At 36.8% G+C, this 21,989-nt stretch overlaps 1 protein-coding gene across 2 annotated transcripts in view; it reads right to left on the bottom strand.

Moving 5' to 3' along the window:
- The window catches only part of LOC129758655 (sodium leak channel NALCN), a 33,502-nt gene extending 13,207 nt beyond the window's left edge, over positions 1 to 20,295 (bottom strand). Inside the window, exons 1-11 of one of the 2 annotated variants that reach the window (XM_055756218.1) lie at positions 19,747 to 20,295; positions 19,546 to 19,636; positions 11,220 to 11,405; positions 10,808 to 11,160; positions 10,599 to 10,747; positions 10,285 to 10,532; positions 9,502 to 10,221; positions 8,528 to 9,435; positions 885 to 1,935; positions 625 to 819; positions 90 to 307 (exon numbers count right to left, since the gene is read on the bottom strand). In XM_055756218.1, the coding sequence (XP_055612193.1) occupies positions 90 to 307; positions 625 to 819; positions 885 to 1,935; positions 8,528 to 9,435; positions 9,502 to 10,221; positions 10,285 to 10,532; positions 10,599 to 10,747; positions 10,808 to 11,160; positions 11,220 to 11,405; positions 19,546 to 19,636; positions 19,747 to 19,799 (4,172 nt within the window). In that variant the 5' untranslated portion in view covers positions 19,800 to 20,295. The remainder of the gene's footprint in view (positions 1 to 89; positions 308 to 624; positions 820 to 884; positions 1,936 to 8,527; positions 9,436 to 9,501; positions 10,222 to 10,284; positions 10,533 to 10,598; positions 10,748 to 10,807; positions 11,161 to 11,219; positions 11,406 to 19,545; positions 19,637 to 19,746) is intronic. The other variant, XM_055756219.1, reaches the window with a different exon arrangement.
- Between the last annotated feature and the right edge of the window lie 1,694 nt (positions 20,296 to 21,989).

The following is a 21,989-nucleotide window of genomic DNA, read 5'->3' as shown; positions in this document are numbered from 1 at the left end:
GTGAAGTGCATTTAAATCCGATAGAGTATTGTGCGTTTAAGGAAAATCAAAGAGTCTCTGTTTTTTTAAGTACAGCAGTGTATACTTACCGGCCGATTCCTTCGCCATATTTCACCGTGCCGAACAGGATTGTTCCGGCCAGGGCGTAGAAAAATACCAGCAAAAACATGCCGAAGATGATGAAGAAGGATTTACACACTGAGACACCGACTGTGAGCATCAACATTTTCAAGGTCGTATGCTTGCCAGTTATTGTGAAAAATCGCAATATGACAACCATAAAACCAATGAAATATGATAAATCGCTCTGAAAATAAATAAAAACACAAGAACGAGATGAGCTGGCTAGCGTATTTTGTGTTTGATCTTCAGATTTAGAAGCAATAGGCGAGACGGTTCCCAGGCGTCCAAGTTTCGCCTTCACATTTTTTTACAAATTAAGTATAAGTTGTACATACAAACAGTGTTGTTGTGTTACTGTGTCGACTACAGCCCTACAAGCCCAAAAGTGTTTAAATTACTGTTAGGCTTTGGATTGAAATTCAAGTTATTTGATTATCTGTTGTTGTTGTTGTTGTTGTATTCATAAGTATTTAAACATTTGAAAGAATAATATGTACTCACTCTCAGTGTTGTTTGTAAGAAGATCCAAACTACACCAGCTACTGTGACTAGGAGATCGTAACGATTCCGTCTCGATTGCCAATACCCTCTAGGCGTGAAAGCGATGTTCTTCATAACCACTTCTATGACAAAGACAAACGTCAGTAGAGTGCTCACGATCACCAAACGTTCCGTATGTGTTTCGTCTTTTATCCACTAGAATTATACAAACGTCATAATTAATCTTCAAACCATGCGTAATCTGTTATAATTCAACTTACCGTTATTGAAAGCAACATACTGTTGATGAGCACAACTATGGCGATGCAGCGTTTGAACGCAATATGTTGTGTTATATCGTATACGAAAGCTCTAAATTTGCGTCCGTCAGGTCGTGGAGGTAAATGAAGCGGCTGAGCAATCTTCAGCCGCTTCTTGAGATCACACCATCGTCGCTGATCAACGGTAAGCAAAGCGGTTCCTTTATTCTCAGAATAGTTGGCAATAACCACGCCTACGAACAATGTCAATCCTATCATGCAGCCCAAGAAAATGTATACGTGTATGTAGATCGCATGAACGGGGCCCAGCGCCTTGATAAGCACATCTCGTACATCGATCCATCCTTTGTATGATAGAACTTCGAACAGAGCCAGCATTGCATCTCCGATGTTATCAAAATTAAATCTTCTCGGGTTAGCCCAAACCCGTGGAACCAACATCGATGGGTATGATTCGTTCTGGCCAGGACTCAACTTCATTTTCGTTACGAAAACTCGTCTCATAAAAACGCCAACGCAATCTTCCCTCTTCAAAATGGTGGGATCGTTGCAGCGGGCCAATCTTCCACCGTACAGTTGCACCCCGTAGCTAGCGAATATGAACATCAGAAGAATCAGCAGTGTCGATACGAGCAGAATTTCCTTAAAGCCTCTGCACAGTTCATAAACCACTTTGCGCATGTGAGGCACCAAGGTAAAGATTCGCAGCGGCCTCAAACATCGCAGGATCATCAGAAGTTGTGCTGAAGAATTACTTGGCACTTGGCGCGGCATCCAAATTAAAAACGTTAGCGATACAACGTAGATGAACACATCCAAAACCGATGCAACGTCCTTGATGTAAGCCTTGGGAGTGAAGAACAGTCCGTCGGCAAGGATTTTCAGTGCCAGCTCCAGACTCATAAAGATGACGAACGTGTATTCGGCAATCTGAAGCGTCACGTGCTCCATAACTCGGTTCACTGGTGTCTCGAACATCATCGATATACACGATAAGGTGGTCACAAAGATCATCACCCAATCCAAATAGGTCACCAAGCCGAGGAAGTTGCTGTGAACAAAATGAAAGTTAATTTGTGGATTGCATTTCAAAATATGTAATTAAATTTACTTATTTCAAGCGTTTGGTAGGAGAGTGTTGGGTATTTTGGGCCAATTTGTAGTAGGTATAATGAAAATGACGAAAGAGATACTTTTGTACGTTTCTAGTGTACCTACCACTTGAAAATTTATTTATTTTTGAACAAATTTATTTCCCTGAGTTCAGACTGTTTCGAAAAACAGTATTTTTTTAATTTAAAAAACTGTGGAAAGTGGCGGGCCACCAAATTATAGAAAATGACCATACTTACTTTATAATTTTTCCCTAAATAGTCATAATTCATTTAGTTATATTAAAGTAGGAAATAAACAATAGAGTTAAGTACGATCGAACGGTTGAAAAAAAAGCTCTATCTGCTCATTTACAAAATAAAAATCTTCAAAATTTGAATCAATTTTTTATCTTCTTCTATTATAAAAAAATTCTCTTGTAACGGTGTTTGTAGCACTACTCCTCCGAAATGACCCAAACGATTCAAATAAAATTATTTTTAGAATATTCTGTAGGCATGCGAATCGGTTTATATCGAATAAAAAAACACAAAGTCGCATAAATTGCCCGTACCTAATAATTAAATTTGTAGTTATTTTAGACAAATTAAAGTCATGGCTTCCATTTTTTCGAGATTTTCTTTCCTTTAGACGGTTTGTTTTTCGTCTCCATGGTCGAGGCGTCGCGAGCAAACGTCGAGATAGGATAGTATAGATAGACACTATAATTTCATATAGTCTGGCAAAGAGAATGACGGGAGCCAATCGAACTGTCATTCGCGCGGAGCCAATCAAGCATTCTACGATAATGTTCAAGCTCTTCATAACTCTCTCCAGATGCAAAATAAAAAATAGTTTCTCAGATTCGTAAATTACATGCTATTTTTGTCACTTCAACTGGAAATCGCTGTTGAAAACTATTGAAGATTTATTGATGAAAAAAATAGTGAAAATTATGCTAAATAACTTTAGTTGATGTTATCAAAAAGCCAGAAAAACTTTGTGAATCACAATACTTCAACCATGATTTTCCAATATTTAGAAAGTTTGCTCGATTGACTCCCGCGAATGACAGTTCGATTTGCTCCCGTCATTCTCTTTGCCAGACTATATGAAATTATAGTGTCTATAGAGGATAGTAACCATGGCAAAGAATACTGATTTGTGGAAATATTTGCGCGCGTATTTCTCAACCAAGCATATTTTCAATGCACGTGGTGGCAATATGATGCCTAGATGTGATTATTTTCTTCTTGATTTCTAGCTCATTGGTACAGCACATATTAATGAATGACGCCTAGATGTTACCCAGCTTGATATCAAATCAAAACCAATTGAACGATTTGAAAAATGAAAACCATTTTTAGTTCGTGCTAGTTAAAGTAGCAATTTCTGTCTAAAAAAATGAATTTAGTTCTGATGCATATGAAATAATGGTTTGACTCTTTGCGGATGTTTGAACAAAAAAAGAAAGTTGGAAGATTTACATACAATTGTATAATCCAACACGCCTTGAAGGTTAGTTTTGATTCGTATCTAAAACAGAAAAGATATTTTCAACAGAAATAAAACAAATAGAACGAAAACATTTTTGGAACATGATGTTATCAATAAAATAAACCACTTTTTCATAACAAAATGTGAGGATATGCATTCTCCGGAAGAATTTCTGTTGAGAAGGTACACTAGGGCAAACACCAGAAATATATAAACAGGAACACTCAAACCAATAATATACGTCTTAATCGTTAAATTTTGAAAGGCTTTTAAAAGTATGATTTCCATGCCGTTTGGGGCAGAGTGCACATATGTGCGCCGGTTTACGTTTAATACGTGTTTATTGATTCAAGGGCCTCCGAAAGTGTTTGCAAGGGGGATTGGCATCTCTGCCCTGTGTTGATGGCGTTACTTCCCACAAGAGGAAGAAAAAAAGGTTGATTTTACGGTGAATTTATTGTTTTTCGTTGAGTTTTATTTGTTGGAGCTATTTTTGAAGATATTGTGTTCAGAAGAGTTGTGAAGTTCCAGTGAAAAGTGTTATCTGTGAAGCGCAATTTATGTTTTAATATTTGTATGATTTGTTTTCTTTGTGAGAAGCGAAAATGGCCGCAGTTCGAAAAGCCTTTAGAAAAGTAGCTAGTAATTTTTTGATATAAGATGGCGCTGTTAGGCCTTTTTTCTCAAGAAATTTTCTTCCCGAGATGGCGCTGTTATGGGTTTCCGAAAACTCATCAATTTCAAATGGAGATGGCGCATCTACAGCGCTTTTGAAGAAAGCTCAATATTTTTGTGCTGCCAGTTCATGAAAATTTGATGATCCTTATGGCTTTTTGATGACGACGAGTTGTGTATTTTCACCCGATACCGTTCCCCACAGAAGTTAAGGAAAGTCTTACAACTGGATACTAAGATAAGTATTTTTTTTCATTTCAATTCAAACTCGAACCATATTATTAATAATTGCTTAAAATATGTGAATCTGACAGATTAAATTTTCTTGCTACGATTTTGAGAGATATTAAGTTCGGCAGTTAGTTGTTAGAAGTGAATTGTTAGGTACGTAGGACGCCTACCCGCCGTGAAATCGAAGGCTTGTACAGCGTTCGATGATGGATAATTTTTCCGCGTTTTATTTCGTACGTACATTGCAAAGCCGCGTTTGGACATGTTTTCTCGTGGTTTACAGCGCGCGATAAAAGTGTTTTGTACGTGTATGATGATTTCAATATACAAAATTCCAATTTATTTCTCTTCTTCTCCCCGTTTGCATAATGCGTTAGAACGTTTTTACTCGTGATAAAATTCGGTGAATTGCACCGGTGCTAAATGTGTATGCCAATGCCACGTTAGGATGTTTTGCTCTTCTCGTTATAAGCGCGCGGTAAAATTCGGTGAGTTGCACCGGTACATTGTACGAGTATGACAATGCCACGTTAGGACGTTCTTTCTCTAAAAAAAAACGCGATGTACTTGATAGTGTGCGACGCGACGATTTTTAACTTTGCTTTGATCACATCCCTTCCCAAAGGGAATCCAGATCTTATTTACCTTCCCCACTAACAAACCACCCTTCCTGTGACGACCGTGGAGATTTAGAGGTGTATTCGGTCTCTAGTAGCAACGGAAGTCGAACTAACAATCCTTCCCTTTCCCCGATGAACCGTAAGGACGTGGCCGGCGCCGTTATTGACCATATAAGATAAGGAACCTTCGAAACGTGCACACAGAAAATGGTAAGCTAATCCTAAGCCCCATTTATTTGGATCTATGTGCAATTTTGATGGTTCTTGTCAATCACGGAGTAGCAACTACTGAAATGTACGGTTTATCTAAGCTCAAGCTAAGCTCAAGCTCAAGGGCCTCCGAAAGTGTTTGCAAGATAAGTAAAAACACTTCCATTTCACAGATGGGAAAATATATTGCTACGTGCAGTGCTCCCAGATATACTGACATTCGTGTGAATAGTCAATTAAATCTTTATGAAATTCAAGAAATTCAAATATTTCCTTTTATATTCAAATTATGTTCTCCAATTCAACATAGACGTTTCTTTAAAAGTGTTGTGATGCACATAAATTTGAACAAATATAAAACATGCTTCTATAGATAAATGGACATGGCGGGCTTCACCCTGCCTCGACATGTTTATTAAAAATCGTTAAATAAATAAATAATTGAATAAGGAATTTTTTCGTTGTTTGATGAATGTTACGATCAATGTTCATCATTAGAGGAAAGGTGATTTTTTTTTTTGCTTTTACATGCCGTAATTCCTTACGAGAAAAGTTGAAAAATTTCAAGAAAAATCCTCCTAAATTTTTTTTCGTCAAATTTAGAAAATATAGCAAACTTTGAAGGACCACAAATGTTTATGAACGCATAATAGTGTAAATAGGACAAACTGGCATTTTCATAAATGCTTGTTTAGTAAAATACTGAAAATGGCGCCTCTTGCCGCCTGTGCGCATTTTTACTCAGTTCCCCTACATCGAAGTCATTGACATCTAGAAAACAAAACAGACATCTTGCAAAAAAATTTACCAGAAAGTGCTTAATTACAACAAAACATACTATCAAGCATTGCGTTACACATTGGTTTTTATTTTAGCTTTTTATTCAGATCTTATTAAACCTTTGGGCAAATGCAAAACAGTGTTGAAAAATGTTCCTTCAAGTTGACTCCAGTGTATTACGGATTTTCAGCACAAAAATTTTCGGATTTTTCTTTCATTATTTCTAATACCCCTAAATCTATGCACCATCGTGAAAAGAATGCCGCTGAAAGACCGAGCAGGTCAGCTGCTGACAGATCGAACAGATCAGCTCAAGCGTTGGACTGAGCATTTTGAACAACTCTTCCGAGTTACAAATAGCAATGGCCAACAGAACCCGCAGCTCGAGGCGCCCACAGTAAGTCGCATTAATGGCGTCACCTCGGAAGCGCCTTCGCTGGCTGAAATAGAAGCGGCAATCAAGGACATGAAAACCAACAAAGCGCCTGGAATCGATTGCATTCCTGCTGAAATGCTCAAAGCCGACCCTGCCTTGTCAGCACAAATGTTGCACCGTCTTTTCGCTGACATTTGGGATACTGCAACATTCCCGGCCAACTGGGTGCAGAGTGCAGGGTATCCTCGTAAAGCTCACGAAGAAAGGAGACCTGACAGAGTGCGGTAACTGGCGTGGCATAACTTTGATCTGTACAACCCTCAAAGTACTCTGCAAAGTGATCCTGAACAGGATCCAGGAGAAAATCGACGCTACACTCCGACGGCAACAAGCTGGATTCCGATCCGGACGATCATGTGTGAACCACACCACAACGCTACGAATAATACTGGAACAAATCAACGAATTCCAGGACTCTCTTCTGCTGGTGTTCGTTGATTTCGAAAAAGCATTTGACCGACTGAACCACGAAAACATCTGGGCTGCTCTTAGACGACGAGGGGTCCCAGAGAAACTAGTCAATCTCATCGGAGCACAGTACGAGGCATTTTCGTGCAAGGTCTTGCACGACGGTGTCTTGTCCGAACCAATCTCGGTTACTGCTGGAGTGAGACAGGGATGTATTTTGTCACCGCTGCTTTTTCTCATCGTAATGGATGAGATCTTGACTGGATCGATTGACTGTAGACCAAACCGAGGATTGCCGTGGAATCCTTCAGCAATTGAGCAACTGAACGACCTTGACCTGGCAGACGATATTGTTTTGCTCGCCCAAACACAACAAGACATGCAGAGCAAACTCGACGACCTCACCGAAAGCTCCAAGGCAGCAGGTCTCAAAATCAATGTCGGAAAGACCAAGTCGATGGAAATCAACACAGAAAATCGTTCCAATTTCGTGGTAGCTGGACAACAGATTGCCTTGGTAGCCAGATTACGCCTGATGGTGGTACCAAGAAAACATCGAAACCCGGATCAGAAAAACCCGATTTGCGTTTGCGAGCCTCCGAAGCATCTGGCGCTCACGCCAGATCTCTCTACGAACTAAGATCCGAATCTTCAACTCAAACGTCAAATCCGTATTGCTGTACGGGTGTGAAACTTGGTGCACATATGCGGTGACGAACGCGAAAACTGCCAGTTTTTGTGAATCGCTGCCTGCGGAACATCATCCGCGCTTGGTGGCTTGGCAACTGCATCTCAAACGTTGAACTTCATAGCCGGTGTCATCAAAAGGCGCTAGAAATCGAGATTCGGGAACGTAAGTGGAGATGGATTGGGCACACGCTGCGAAGAGATGAAAACGAGATTTGCAGAGAGGCGCTTGACTGGAATCCAGATGTGCATCGAAGAATAGGCAGGCCAAAAAGCTCGTGGCGGTCTAGCCGCTGAAATCCGCACAGTTGACGAGAACCTTGGCTGGCAGCAAGTGAAGACGCTGCCTGCGGATCGCCAGCAGTGGAGGTCCTTTATCTCAGCCCTATGCGTCGATCAATCAGCGCCGGACCCTTAGGTAGGTAGGTAGATATCGTGAAAATTGTTGCTAATTTGTTTTCATGAAACGAAGGGCTAACAAATTGTTTTATTTGAAAACAGCCAATTTTTCAACTTAAACATAGAAACGAACTATATTTTGTTGTTGGCATGGTTGGTCGGCTCCTCCCAAACAACAAACAGCTTGGAGAAAACAGCACTGTTTTCAGTTCAGTTTCCGAGTGCAATCCTCTTTCGCTGATTATGCTCACCTCGTTATCCAAGTTTACACGAGCTGTAAGCGACTCGGACAGCACCCTAATGTTTCAGTCGTTCACCCCAGTCTCCCACCACACAACGTAAGAATGAATTGAAACAATAATCGAAAAGAAACGTTATTTGAAGGTTATTTTAATTTCTTGATGAATAAATATGCAAAAATTTCCATACAAAATTGAAAATCGATGCGTTAATTGAGGAATCATCCAAATGATCTCATATTTTACATATCAACTTGAGTGTTTGACAACAGTGTTCAAAAATTTTTAAAAATAATTGGATAAAGTTTATAGAATACCAGCCTTACTAATGACAATTTCATCACATAAAAAATATTACAAAATACTTACTGCATACTTTTGTACTGGACCTTCCGTTCCTTTCCCGTAAGCGGATCCTTCAACCTTGCATCGTATCTCCCGTGAACAATTCGTTGACAAATTTTTCGGAACTTACTTTCCCTTGGGACTGCAAAAAGGGGGGTATCGAAAAAAGGATGGTTTTCCCTCAGATCTTCCTCCCGCTGATTCCTTCTCATTTCAGCTTGTTGTCGCTTCGCTTGCAAAATTTTGATATCCAAATCATGCGGTCTAGCTCGGGAAGATGTTACCCTACTAGCTGCTCCTATATCGCCATTTTCCATCAGATGTTCATAGGTTTGCTTCAGTTTGATTGAGCCACTTCGTACACTCCTTCTAATTGACCGTGAACCAAACTTCTTCTGATCCACTCTCCAGGCTTTGGTTTGCGTTATAGTTCCTTGCGGTTTGAGACCGGATTTACCACCTGCAACCGGAATCATAGCAGAATCGCCCAGCATTAGTCGTTGGTTGTTGGAATCGTTGATGATGTGCGTAATTGCCAGTTTTCGTAGGCTACTTCCTACAGAACGCACTTTGGCAGTTTTGTTCATCACATTGACGGGTTTCTGTTTCCGGTAAACTACCTTGGATTCCCAACATTCTGACATGGGTCGTTGATAGCCTTCGCTGTAGGAGGGGTCTTCAGGGTCCATTTCGATCACAAACTGCTTCATGAACGATTCACGAACCTTGGGAAGCGTGAAATCGTTTGGAATCTTATGCAGAATTGTCATTTGGGGGGAATCTGGGAATTTCTCAAATATTCTCAAACGAAATGGGAGCGTTTCCTTAATTTCGGCGCTCTGTTCACGAAACTTAAGCTGTTTCAGTTTCTTGATATCCTCGTCCAATTCCAAGTTATCGAGAATGACGGCCACGAACAAACTTAACACAATCTGTAAAAAGGAATCAGTGATAAAGTCTCTGACTAGGTGAAGAGAATGTCAACAGTAGATACATACCAGTGTGACAAACAAGTGATACAAAATGAAATAAACCGCTACTAGAGGGGTGAGAGTCTTGCTAGTCCGGATCATGGTTTCATCCATAACCTCAACCCATGCTTCCTGTGTGAGAATCTGAAACATAGACATAAACGCATCTGGGAAGCTCTCGAATTTGGTATAGTCGCAAAGGAAGCAAAACAGTTGCATCGATATGCTGGAGCTTATGATGAGCAAGCACATGGTGAATATGATCAGCGAGCCCAGTTTTTTCCCTGGGCCGAAAATTTTGTAAACGAATCCTTCAAGCATGGGGGATGCTTTGATGAGTCGCACTACGCGAAGCACTTGGAAGTAGGTAAATCCGGATAGGTATAGACCAGGTATGATGTGTAAGGTGGTTCCAATTGCTAGCAGCAGCTCGAATTTATGGATCGAGTGCTTGAAGTATCCTCTCCAGCCCAGACAGTAAATTTTGAACAGCGTCTCTAAATCTAACAGGAAGGTAAAGGCCATTTCGATGTAGTAATACTTCTCGTAAAACACTTTCCGTGGACGGCCGTCGTGTTTAAAATGCATGGAAGCAGTTACGATGCCGTTTGCTAAAATGGTTGACATCACGAGCAGACGGAAATACGGCGACTTCAGAATGGTGTGACATGTTTCGTTGGCCAATCCACCATGTTTGTTTTCGTCGATGGTTATCAATTTCCAGCCTGCATCATCGCCTGTTATCATCTGCGAAAGAAATATTTAAATTTTTATATCTCGTACATGACATTACAGAAGGGCAAATCAAACCTGTGAGGCGGTGCTGTTCTGAATTTGTCCTCTCACTCCCCACATCTGCTGGAACTGGACTCTTATTTCGTTGAACGTCTCGGTAATGACAGCAATGAAAACATTCTTCACCAACCACGCCAGGAAGAAGATCATTGTGCTGAAGTAAAAGGCAGAACGCCACGCTGGAAGACTATCGATGGCACGGTACATGATAAACACCCAACCCTCTTGGGATGCCGCCTGGTAGACTGTGAATATGCTGGTTGCTTTAAATTTAAAAAAAATATTTAAACATCACATTTTTCTAAATTTTTGAACATGAAATAGCTTACCAATGTCCTCAAAACCTGTGAACCCTTGCATGTAATTTGATAGAAAATCCATCGTCATGCATTTCATACCCGTTGGACACTGATACCCAGAGTCAGGATCGGTCGAGCAAAATGTATCCGGTATAGCCAGGGAGTTTATTGTGAGGGTGCTGGAAATAGTTTCAACGTTAATCTTAGCAGTTTTCACCAAATCTGTGAAGTTAGCTCACTTCTTTTCGGTCGTGTTAAGAACGCAGTGATTTTTCAGTTCGCCGAAAAATTGAACCCCCAACAGCCCATACAGAGACATGAAGAACAGGAAGAACAGCGTCACATTGTAAATCTGTTGGCTGGATCGTTTGAAGATTTGGTTGATTCTACTTTTCGGCATCGAAAATTTCAGAAACACCCGCAGGAATCGAATCATGATCAGCGGTCGCGGTGCCCGGAGGATGGTAAAGTAGTGGAACTTTGGTACTATCCCAAGCATCTCGAAGACGTGAAGCACAACAGATACCCACAGGAACAGTACCATCGACCCATCGAATTGACACCAATGATCCTTGAGATATGGAGCATCTCCCTGCAAAAAACACTCAAATTTATTCTGGAATTCTAACCAGCTTCCACTCACAATGTTACCCCAATCAACCCTCGGATATGGATCTTGGCGATCATTTCCGAGGTGAACAGGATCGTGACCACGATGTCGCTGCATAGTGTAAAGTACTGCAGAAACGGGTAGCGCTCGAAGGTTTTCGGCGTATTGAGCGAAACGGATAGCAGCGACAGCAGTGCGCAGAGGCGCATCAATCGCCGAACCCATAACTGGTGAAGAGAACAATTCTTTAAATGGTGGAATCGAGGGTTTTTGAATTTGTTGTCATGCAAAGTATTATTGAATTTAGGCGATATTTTTTGCTAAACTTGACTTACAATCCCTCGTTATAAGTTATGCTAAATTTTTTTAATTATCGTAGTTGGAGTTACATTGATGAAAAAAATATTTCGTTAGCAACAGAAAACATACAAGCTGTAGTTAAAAAAGAGGCATTAGAGAAAAATCATAGAAGAATCATAGGAAGAATATCTAAATTTATTATAGAAATAGGTTGTTGAGGCTTGAAAAAAATTCTTAGATAAAAAAAGCTTCATGCAAATATTAATCCGGTGTTTACAATATTTAAAAAAAAAACTAGCAGAAGACTTTACTTCATTTAATTTTTTTAAGCTATCTTTTTTTAAGGCGTTGATTTTTTTTCAAATAAAGACAATTCACGACTGGCTCCAGAGAGTAAGGTACAGCAGATTTTGAATTACACCTTAAACAGTTTCAAAAATTTACCAAGTTCTTAGAGAATCAGGTAGGAAATCATTATTGCTGATTTATTGTCAATGCAATAGAATGTGAGTTATTATATCCATAGAAAATGTGGAAATCAATCCTTTTTTGGCTTGTGATATAGCTCAGTTGGCAAGACAGATGCCTCCTGAGCCGATGTCTACGAGTTCGAGCCTAAGTGTGAACATTGAACACAGTTGTATCAGATAAGTTTTTCAATAGCCAATAAAATCAAAACAAAATTTAAAAAAACGCTTTGGAACAAAACGCTGGGTTTTAAAACACAACTAGGATGATTTGCCAATCGTAGCACAGCTAAGCACATGATTTTGGTTTTTATGCTGTATTTTATTCATTTCGTCCAAATTCACTCGTTTTTTTTTGTCGATTGTACTCATACAGGATTAGTCAACAAGATCCAGAAGTTCAAGTGTTCGAAAAAAGTGACATACAAATAAAAAAAAATCATTTAAACAGCCTGTTGGTACCCAATAGTTGCACAGGCAAATTTTATGTTGTGCCTAATGTTCTCCGATTTTTTCACGTTTGTTGCACGTTTCAAAAACCTTCTTATGGCTCAGCCATCATGTGGTCAAAGAAGCTGAAATTTGTTACGGAAGCTTATTATGAGAACTTCTAGTTCAAATGAAATCCAATTTGGAGACGGCCCCTTTTGAGGGAGCACAATTCAATGCACAATAAGAAAATTCGGACCCAAAATCGAAAAAAACACGAAGTTTCAACCGGCGGTTGAAAGTCTGGAATAGCATTTATCACACGCAAAATTTCCTCAGAAACTCAAATCTGCCGCTGAATTCAACCCGGGCCATCTGAGTGAAGTGTTATTTGATCTTATTTGCCCAGTGTTGAGCCTTTTTCTTAATATGCTCTACCAACATAAAATTTTGTGTCATTGAAATTCCATAGAATGAACTGAAAGATATTTAAAACTTTTTTTAAAGGAAAAAGATGTGATTTTACAAAATAATTGCCTCGATCGACTTGGAAGTCGATCGATTTTTAATATAATGAATATCAATTTAAAGCTTTAAAATGGTCTCAACCAGGCCCAAATTTTTAGATCGTTCGTCTGATTCATTGAATAAATCTTTTCAAAATTAATTTACTTTGAATATCTTTTTCATGAATTGGGATTATTTGTTATATGAAATGAATTTGCGGCTTTATCGGTGAGGGTTAAAGAGTTGAAATGAAAGACGGATAGAAGATCAGAAGAAAATTCTAAGGTGGTGAAAAGAGCGAAGAGCATTTGAAATAGAAGCTTGACCACATACTAAATTCTTTGTCCCACACCAATTAACTGTATTGAAGAAGTAGTACCCAATAGAGAAGGCACTACGTTTTTCGATACAGTTAATTATGGATGGTTCGACCGCCATGTGAGTGTGCACATGTGCCGAACGGACAAAAAATTTAGCATGTGGTTGCTCTGTTAAGTCTTCTATTGTGCGATATCGTTCCATCGATGGCTAGGTAGATTTCTTATTTTCGTTTTGTGCGGATGTTCCAACTGGATTGAGTTGTCGCATACGGTCAACGGTCAGAAATCTTGGCCTAACTATTTTCGATTATCGGAACGATGTTTTGTAATTGATTTTATAGCCGAATTATTTTTATTATTTAAGAGGAGAAATCACCGTTTCATTTCATAAAACAAATTCACGGTGATTTCTCCTCTTAAATAATAAAAATAATTCGGCTATAAAATCAATTACAAAACATCGTTCCGATAATCGAAAATAGTTAGGCCAAGATTTCTGACCGTTGACCGTATGCGACAACTCAATCCAGTTGGAACATCCGCACAAAACGAAAATAAGAAATCTACCTAGCCATCGATGGAACGATATCGCACAATAGAAGACTTAACAGAGCAACCACATGCTAAATTTTTTGTCCGTTCGGCACATGTGCACACTCACATGGCGGTCGAACCATCCATAATTAACTGTATCGAAAAACGTAGTGCCTTCTCTATTGGGTACTACTTCTTCAATACAGTTAATTGGTGTGGGACAAAGAATTTAGTATGTGGTCAAGCTTCTATTTCAAATGCTCTTCGCTCTTTTCACCACCTTAGAATTTTCTTCTGATATTCTATCCGTCTTTCATTTCAACTCTTTAACCCTCACCGATAAAGCCGCAAATTCATTTCATAAAACAAATTCACGGTGATTTCTCCTCTTAAATGATTATTTGTTATGAATGTAACCTCTGTAGCATTTCATCAATCTTCAAGAAATATTCATTTCACATTGAAATCTTTCCGAATAATTTTTCGGTTGAAAAACTGTTTTGATCAAATTAAGTTTCACGTAGTTATGACTGTTTATTTTTCTGAATGATAAGAGCCAAATAAAGCTTCACTCAAATGTCTCCGGTCTAGCTCGACGGCAGATTTGAATTTCTGAGAAAATTGTAAATGATAAGTAATATTTCGGATCTTCCAACTTTCGACTTCGAGTTTTTTTGTGATTTGGGGTCGAAGTTTGCCTACTGTACAATATTTTGACAATATTATTATCAAAAGCAATCGGTTCGCTGTTGGCATGAATTTCGGTTCTTTGAGATTTGTTGTCTCGAAATTCGGGTAACAGGGTTTTTTTTAGAACAATCTTTAGATTCTTCGCATAAAATGTTGAGTGAATGCTCGGGATAAAGGATCTCACAATAAATCTGATGAAAAAGTTGTCCCTCAAAGCCAAAGCAGTTTAAGTGACTTTAACACTTTTCAGACATTGCAAGTTACCCGACTTTTCAATACATGGATATGTTTTTCAACGAGTTTAACAATCTTAAAGCTTCAATTTTAGTATTTGTATTATAGAAAAAATATATGGAAATATAAAATGTCTTTTAATTAAGATTAAATTATTGAAAATCAATATTGAGTGCTTAAATATGAAAATTCTGAGTGAAAAACAATTAATTAGAGCACAGAAATTACTAAACTTAATAGTTAAAAAAAACAAGAAAAATGTGATCATTTTCAGGTATGAAGATTTACTAAGACGAATTCAATTTAAAACAACATTAGATTTGAAAAAGCAAAGTATTTCACAAAAAAGGTCATAAGCATTTCAACTTCAACATTAAAAAAAATCGGAATCCATTGAAAAGTATTGTAAAATTGCAGGCTTTACTTGCTAGAGCTTTCAATAATTTCATGACATGTTTTTGCGAAGGTTATAAATCAACAAACTCATTGGCTATGCAAAGCAGTTAATTGTGATATTTTATTTTTATCTTACGATTAAACTAAGGTTGCCCGGATATTTAATACAAAATTTGGGATTTCATTGAAAAATTCCCGAATTTTGCCCGGATTTTTCACTTTATTTGGCATATCAAACAAATTTTTTTGACCATATTTTGTCAAAACAATCATGAAAAGTTTTTTGGAAGCTTAATACACGATTTAAATCTGTCTATGAAATTTCTTCATTTTTTTTTTATCATGATTTAATATCTGGGTTTTGACAAAATTTGCCCGGATTTTTGGTCGTCAATTTAGAAATGCCCGGATTTTGCCAGATTTTTATATAAAAATGCCTGGTTTTTCCGGCTCGGATACGTGCTGAAAAAAATCTGGCGCCTTAGATTAAACAGCTTTCAAATTAGCTATCAAAAACACTAAATTTATTTTTTTTAATACCAATTGTATTTTCTCTGGTTATGTATGGATCGCAATTTTTTTCCAAAATCCTGGTGTTAAAATTGTTCGCCAAATGGTTCGTAAATAAAATCGGATACGAAAAATGTGTGACGTCAGACAAACCTTATTTGCCGGGGAAGGAATCTAAAGGTTTTGGTTAAGAGTTAGCGCAAAAACCGCGCAAAGAAAACAAGAAGAATTAAAACTGTCGTTAGTTTCATATTTAACGGGAGAAAATATAGTTAAAAGCCTCATTTCATCGGTAAACATTCCAATTAAAATCATTCAGTATTATTTTTGGAAAAAATTTGAAAAAACAGCTGAAATACTGACAATTTTAGTCATTCCGTGCAACAATGGGTAAGAGGACAATGATTGGCAAATCACCATATCATACCACTATATGAACACGGTTTTACAAAAATTTCCACGTAAATAAACGATTTAAAAAAAGTTTTTATTTTAATATTTATTTTTAACAATTTTAACTATTATTAACAATTTAAAGTAACAAATTTGCAACAATTTCTTAATGTACATCATTTGCAACTGTTTGAAATGATTTTTAACGACATATAGAAAATCATGAAATGAAGGGTTAACAATCTTTGCAGATGCTTTAAATTATTTACAGAAATTGAACTATTCTATCTTAGATGTAAACACAGATTTCGACATATTAAAACCAAATTCATTAGTTATTTCGTTCAATCTTGCACAACATACATCTAAAGGATTGTTCTGACTATATTGAGTTCGTCGGTGAGGAAGTTATGGCGATTTCTTGCGACCACAAAAAAACTGAGGAAGATTCCACATTGTTGAAGCTCTAAATGGAGTTATAGGTAAAATTATATTAAACATTGAAAATATGAACAAAATTTATTAGACCGAACACATTGGATGGTGGCTCCAGAGAGTAAATCTCTTACATGTCACACTTCTATAAAATAAAAATAATCGTTCGTCATAAGTCAAATAACCCAAATAAAACGAAATATCTGAAACCCCTGACAAGCTTCAATTTATTATGCAGAGGTAGGAAACATCAGTAGATGATTTTTTACCAAGCATCTGAGATTTACATAAAGGTGGCTCCATAAAGTGATTGAAATTGGAAATCAGCATTATAAAAACTTCATTAGATTCTACATATTATCAGCGTATAAGCTATTTTGTAAAACACATTACAACGGAGTTTGCCGAAGGGTGATGCTTTATTTTTTAATTTTATTAGTCTTCGATTGTTTTTATATTGGAAAAAATTCACACCACCCTTCGACTGACCCTTTTTCATTACATGCATATTTGAATGTTTTCATTTCGATAATATAGACTATTTTAAGTTTGCATGATGAAGTGTGTTTAATTAGAAGGTTGTTTGGAAATGTTAGAAAATACGCGAGCTTCAAAAACATGATTTTTGTCAGTTGAACTTAGGTATAGGTTTATTCTCTGGAGCCACTCATTTACCTTTTATGTCAAACAAAATGTTTCTGGAGTCAGCAAGAAGATGTAAAATATCGTAAGTGACGAATCCTTCGAAATTTATATTATTAATTTAGGGCAAATTTCTAAAATCTATCGGACCTAATAATTAGAAACCCAATTCAGAACCCAGCTGAAAACTGGATATAAATAAAATTATTATCAATTTAAGATTTAATACAACCAACATTTAAAATTCACTTGTTACTCTGACTTGATACCATTATTTCTAAACTAAGGATGTCAGATTGCCTGGTTTCGAATATAAAATTTGGTTGTGCGGTTGGTCGGATTTCATTGAAAAAGCCTGGATTTTTCCCGGGTTTATTCTCATTCTTATTCTCAAATGAAACTAAAAAAAAAACAAATTGTGTTGCAGAATTTTTTTATTTATACGTCTGAATCAAAGCAATCGAAAGATTCCTTTTATTCAACCACGGTAAATGAAAAGTTCATATACCAGTATTTCGATTTCAGTCGAGATTCAGTATTGGATTTCAGTTGATTATTAGAGCTAGTGAACACTAGTTCAATATCAAACTTTGTCAACTTGTGTCGCAAATCGACTGCGTTGACACTGTTGAACTCCATGGACCTTGGTTGAAACTCCTTCTGAATAGAAGTTAAAGTAGTGAAAGATTTCCGTTGAAGCGATCTTTCTTTTTTCCTTATAATGGCTTGAATGGATCTACTTTGGTATAAATTTTTATTAGCCGTTTGGAAAATATATTGAAGTTCCTTTTCTCTTCCTTCAGTTGATAGGGGAATGGAGTTCATCCGATGGATCATGTGGTGGAACGCCGCCATCTTATGCTGGAACGAGTGGTTCGAGGTGCTCGGTATTACCCTCATGGTGTCGGCTTTCTGTAGATTTCGAATTGGAATAGGCCATCATCTCTCCTTACCAGAACATCCAGGAAAGGTAATTTCCTGTCTTCTTCTATTTTGCAAGTGAATTTAATATTCTTATGCAAACCGTTTATGGATGTTAGAAGTTCTTCTAGAAAATCTTTGTTTACTACACAAAAAATGTCATCGACGTATCTCCACCATTTTTCGGGTAATAAATCTTGATTTTCAAGAGTCTCCTCCAAATGAGCCATAAACAGTTCACACAAGAATGGAGACAGAGGATTTCCCATTGGTGCCCCCTTTGTTTGTCTATAGAACAAATCTCTAAATTTAAAGAAAGTTTGTCCTATACACAAGTCCACCAATTTCTTGTAGTTTCTAACTTTGAGTTTCCAAGTGCTCCCATTGTGTTGTTGAAGCAACCAATCTTCTAACAGATTAGAAGCTTCTTTAATGGGAACTCTTGGAAACAAAGCTGAAACATCAAAAGAAACCATGACCTCGTCCTCTTCTATGCCTCCCGACGCCTGCAGTCTGTTCACGAACTCTAAGGTGTTGGTCACCGATCAAAATGTTCACTGAAGAAGGTAGTAAGTTGCTATCGAAATACTGGTATATGAACTTTTCGTTTACCGTGGTTAAATTAAAAGGAATCTTTCGATTGCTTTGATTCAGTTGAATCATTCAACCAAGTAGGCTCATACCACAACAGAGTGATTTATGCGTCCAAAACATTTTTTTAAGCAAGTCATGGTGAAGGGTTTTTTGGGAACCTAAAATTCGATTTAAAATCTGCTGATGAATTTTGATGATAAATTTTTTTCTCTTGATTTTTGTTGAGTTTTTCCTTAATTTGACCGAATTTGCCCGGACGTTGCCCGGTTTTATGGTCGACAAATTTAAAATCAAATGCCCGGATTTTGCCAGGTTTATAGATAAAATACCTGGGTTTTTAATATTGAAAGGATGAATTGAAAAGTTCTAAGGGAGTTTTTTTAGTATAATTTTTTCGCATAGCATGGTATTTAAAAATTGAAAGTAAGTTTTGCTATTTTTTTAAATGTCTAAATAAGGTTTGGGCTTCTCATTTATCTGAATTCTAACTATGCAAATAAATTGAAATTATAGAAACCAGAAATAATCGATTCAGATTTCAAATTTTGCTAACGTATAAGTTTATTAAAGAATAAATAAGGAAGTGTCAGAAATCATTATTATTTATAATCAGAATTCAGAATCATAACTCACGTACAAAATTCAGAGTTTAGAATCAAAAACAGAATTACATGTTGTGTTCTACAGTGGAAAATATTCAAATGCATCTAATAAATCATATCGTAAAATGTTTGTTCTTCCTAGACAGATTATCAACCCACATCGCGTGATAATGTTTTTTTTTCTTATAGAAAAAATGTTTGTTACGAAGCGGCTCGGCATTATTTTGCCGGGAAATTTGACCCAGTTTGTTTCAAGGACGGCTATAAATGTTTACAAACAGAGAGCATGCAAATATTTTGGGAACAGATTGGCGAGAGAATGATCGAGTTGGAGGTAAAAAATGTAAACAGAGAGAAAGATTGGAAAATAGGAAAAATCACTGGAAAGAATACCTTCCGCAGCGCATGGTCTGTATCGTTTACTATAGGAACGTTACTAAACTTGGACAGAAGACATTTGACAGGCAATGACAGATTCTGACTACTGGAGAAAATATACATATAAACACAAATTAAAAACACTGAAATCACACACAATACGGGGGGAGGATCTTCAATAAAAATCATCAGCGTTTGTTTTTCGCTGCTCGGTACCTTGTTAACCCATTCGATGTCGGCACTTTCATTAAGCGATTCTTCAGGACCATAATCGGCTAAGACGGGTTCACCCTTAATGCTTTGCTTCCGACCCAGCATCTTACACCTTTTCCAAAATGGCGAACAACTGAGGACTTTTCGAGCCTCCAGTTACCACGCCCTGTTCAAGGTGTGTGCTTTTTATCGTTGAACATATTTTATTCCGGAACTGATTTGCAGCATTACATTCTAGTATGCACGGGGCCATTGAGATAACATATCTTTCAAAACACTGAATTTTCAAATATAATTCTAAATTAAAATTTTCTCAGGTTGAAGGTGTACTACAAAATTTATCCTTCACAAAACGCGATTGGCACTTGTTTAAACTTAACGAATTGTTGAAGCTTGCACTTATCTTCGATAAATTATGCTTCCTATGAACTTTATTCAGCTGTTTAAGGTTTTATGGAAATCTTTTTCCACATAAGAGAATAGTATATCAACTAAGTGGAACACCGTTCCCTTCGCAATGAACGATTTTCCAAAATGGCTGGATGGACTGGTGAAAATTTTCAGGAGTCTGCGCTCCAGCATGCACATCCGTATGGAACGTGTCGGTGTCATTTTCAATTTTTGAACAAAATATAAATTTTCGACTGATTCTACGCAAGCACTGCGTTTTATATAAATTGACTGTTGAAAATGTGTAACTAATGTAGCAAAATTGGCTTTAAAAACACGGAAAAATATTTGGAAATTGGTTTCTTGATGTTTATTGCTCGAATTGTTCAAGAGCATACATCTGTAAATGAAGTTTTTTTGAAACATATATTATCATGAGTATGTAAACAAAATTACCACGTTCTTATGTAACGCTCAGTTACATTCTATAGAATATTGTGCTTCGTATATCTAATGGTGTTCCTAAAAAGTTAATTTAGCGCCATTTCAGCGCACCCCAATTTACATAGCAGAAAAAGTTTTTGCGATATTTCCTCTACGTATGGAGTATCATACTTTGCGAATTACGTAAAAGCGATCATAATCAATTGTCATGATTTGCCGAAAATGTTTTTTTTACTTAAAAAATAAACTAAGGACTGTATTTGAAAAAAACACTGTCATTTGTCAATAACTTTTGAATAGATGGATCAAAATTTCATTGAAAATACCCAGTAATGTAGTGTTTAAATGTGCAAAATATTGTAGCGATCCGATAGTTTTTGAGATATCGTCTAATGAGTAGATTCATTAACCTAAATTTTCGGCCAGTATCGTGAAAAATCTTGTAAAGTCCCATAGAGAGACCCCAAAACAGCTGGAAATCACCTATACGAAAAAAAATTTATAACAAGTTTATCGAAACCATTTCTTGCTTAATTACCCTAATTTGGAAAGTTTTAAATTAAATATTTGTTTTTTTTTATAAAAAATATGGAAAGTTTTAAATAAAATAATTGATTTTTTTTTATAAAAACTATTGATCATTATTCAAATAGTTTAATGGTTTAATTGTGATAACGGCTCAAATTGAATGAGGCCCTTCCTGCCAAAGGGGTATAAAAGCATAAAAGCTAATGAAAAACGTAAAATATCACAGTAAATAACTCTTGAAAAGAAAAATAAATGATTTACCTAAAAAAAGAAACTTATTTCGAGAAAACACATTTTTAATTTGATGTGTTTGGCCATTTTCTATATATTTATCTAAAATTTTTATATCTTTTTCAAACGTTAAAGTATGTAGATTAAAATTCTTAATATCTGAAAATAGTTTGAATTATGAAAAATCGTTTTATATCAATAAATCAAAATCGATTTTTTTTAAATATATCTTTATTAGTACCAATTCATCATTACATTTATATTACATTAATACATTAAATTAGGTGTTCAGTTCAATAATGAACTTTCAGAGCCCTATAGTTTAATAATCACTAAAATTAGCTGAGCACAATCAAGCATTTTTATAAAGGAGAACATCCTGTAGTTTAAAAAGAAAAAAATATTAAACTAAAAACTAAAACTATCCTAAAATTAAACTAATTGTAGAGAGAGCGAATCTCTGCGATGGAAGACTGCATCGATTTGCCTCTGAAGTTGGAGATGATTTTGTTGGCCATCTCTTCGATAGATTCAATGCCTGCAATCAGATGAAGATCTTCGGTGCTGTGCCAAGGTGGAAGCCGCAAAATCATTTTCAGAACCTTGTTCTGGATCCTCTGGATGGCTTTCTTCCTCGTCGCGCAGCAGCTAGA

The sequence above is a fragment of the Uranotaenia lowii genome, chromosome 3 (assembly GCF_029784155.1).
Source record: "Uranotaenia lowii strain MFRU-FL chromosome 3, ASM2978415v1, whole genome shotgun sequence".
NCBI classification, from domain to species: Eukaryota; Metazoa; Arthropoda; class Insecta; order Diptera; family Culicidae; genus Uranotaenia; species Uranotaenia lowii.
This window is presented reverse-complemented; position numbering and strand designations above follow the sequence as displayed.